Source organism: Austrofundulus limnaeus, unplaced genomic scaffold (assembly GCF_001266775.1).
Source record: "Austrofundulus limnaeus strain Quisiro unplaced genomic scaffold, Austrofundulus_limnaeus-1.0 Scaffold2305, whole genome shotgun sequence".
Taxonomy (NCBI): domain Eukaryota; kingdom Metazoa; phylum Chordata; class Actinopteri; order Cyprinodontiformes; family Rivulidae; genus Austrofundulus; species Austrofundulus limnaeus.
In genome coordinates, this window is record NW_013954707.1 from 3,882 (window position 1) to 6,150 (window position 2,269).

At 40.1% G+C, this 2,269-nt stretch overlaps 1 protein-coding gene across 1 annotated transcript in view; it reads right to left on the reverse strand.

The window, feature by feature from the left end:
- The window catches only part of LOC106510757 (serine/threonine-protein phosphatase 2A 56 kDa regulatory subunit epsilon isoform), a gene marked incomplete at its 3' end in the record, with an annotated part of 20,189 nt that overhangs the window by 3,076 nt on the left and 14,844 nt on the right, over positions 1-2,269 (reverse strand). The window contains 5 exon segments of the mRNA XM_013999475.1: positions 563-616; positions 733-841; positions 1,365-1,424; positions 1,508-1,638; positions 1,717-1,809. Of these exon segments, the coding sequence (XP_013854929.1) occupies positions 563-616; positions 733-841; positions 1,365-1,424; positions 1,508-1,638; positions 1,717-1,809 (447 nt within the window).

The window sequence follows — 2,269 nt, forward strand, 5'->3', positions numbered from 1 at the left end:
AAACTGAAGTACTCGTACTTGTGCTCAGTCTTGAAAAAACTGGTATCGGGACACCCCTAATTTTAAGAAAATGAAAGAGAAACCTGTGTAATATCTGCAGAGCAGAACTTACCTTCCACAGCTATTATTTTTAGTTAGCATATAGCTAAAATCTAACCATGGTTATATAATAGCAGCTGCATTCTGGTGTGATAAGCTGCATGTTTTATATTCAAGTAACGTTTGATCTGATTAGTCGACTAATGGAAAAAAATAATCTGTGATTAWTTGATTATAAAAATAATAATTTGGGGCAGCTCTAATCTCAGGCAGCAAACACACATGATGTAAKACCAGCGTCAGACGAGGTCATTTTAAAAAACATCAGATGTGCATCAGAACCAGAATCACGTACAGAACTGACATAAATCTGATCTGGAGAAACTCTCWGGTTGAAAGATGAAAGAGTGAAAGTTGTGACAGAATGAAACACAGTTTAATCAGAATCCCTGCTGACTAAAACCAAACATTAAGTAAAACATATTTTCCAGTGTTCTGAAGTAAYTCATGTTCTGATACTTACTGGTTCTGTTAATGTTGGGTCTTTCTCTAAGAACTGTACAATGCAATAAGCCAACTGAAAAACAAACAAACAAATTATTGCAGTTCTGTTTCATWTCYTCTCTGTGGCTAAGAGACATCTGCCCCCCCACAGAGACTCAGGTGAGTACAGAGGCAGGTGGGGGGTCTTACCTGTGCATGGAAGAGGGACAGACTCCTGACAGTATGCAGCGGAATCAACACTTTGACCAGAAACTGTTTATGTTCTGCCTTCAGTGGCAGAGCGAAACCATTGATTATACTGGGAGGTGGGGGGAGGGGGGAGACAAAGATAAAGATTTGTTATTTTCATCTATATCTGTATCAGTTAAAACTCCTAAATAAGTAGATGTCTCTCTTTGACCCTTCCTCTCTATCTAGTAAAGTCTAAGGTCATAAACTACTGAGTCCATCTTTCTACAAAGATTATTRACCCCAAAGGTCAGWCCGTGCAATGCTGAGAGAAATGAGCTCTATCTCAGACTCTAAAGGCCTGAGTTTGCAGGTCAAAGGTCAAAGCAGTGTGCAGARGTGTCCTTGTATGAACCCTGCTTTTATAAAACTTTTAGTTTTAACTTTGAAGACTTTTTCAATCACCGTGTTTACTTTAAAACACATAAAACAAACAAGTGCAGAAACAAGAGGTTCGGACCCAAAGGACTGAAATAATCCTGCATATAAAACAGTTTCTCTCTTTTCTTGTCCTCCTCTGCAGATCTTAATGTTAGAGTAAAGCTGAGCTGGACCAGGACCGTGTGTGTCGGAGGATCACAGGTGCAACATACCTCCCCAAGATCTCCAGCAACTCAGCCACCCCYTTGAAGTGCTCCGTCTCATAAACAAAACTGAGAGGAAGACAGAGGAGAGGCGTGAGACAGAACGAGGAACAAACTTTTTACTGCAGCTGAAATGAAAAACAAGAGCTCACCGTAGAAAAATATTATTGATCTGTTTTCGTATAAAAGCCCTCAGCCCCAGGAATTTGCCGTAGATTCTATGTAGGACCGTCTTCAGATAGTCCCTCTCTCTGGGGTCCTCGCTGTCAAACAACTCCAGGAGCTGGAGAAAACACAAAAACATCAACGAGGAACCAAACACTGAGGCAGAGGATGCCCAGTGTCTGTTTGGGTCGCTCACCTGTAGGACAAACTTCTGGTCTATGTACTTTTTGGCAATGCTGGGCTGGAATTCCTGACTCTCCAAGAAACGAATGAAGAACTCGTATACCAACTAAAAACAAAAAGAAGACAGAAAAAACTCCTTTAATGATTCAAATCCTCAGGATCCTCTGGATTCACTGAAGCAGATCAAAACTAAACCGAGTCCCTCCCTCTGTTCAGAACAGAACTGCCCTTCAAACTGTCTGAACGTCACTTTCTTCATGATCTGAAAGAACTCCAGCAGGTCTCAGGTTCACTGAGTCAGGAACATTTTAGAGCAGCGCTTCTGAACCTTCTTGACCTCGGGGCTCAATTTGTTGAACATAACGTGGACGAGGCCCAGTCAGACATTATCATACGGATCAAAATGATTAATTATTATAAATCTTGGTTTAATTTATATTGTACTTACATTATAACTAAATTAAATACACTCAAAGTTTAAAAGAAAACTCCTGTCAAATAATCACAAGACATGATTAGGACAAACATGTTTTATATTGTAACCTGCCCATAATTACTTCAACAAC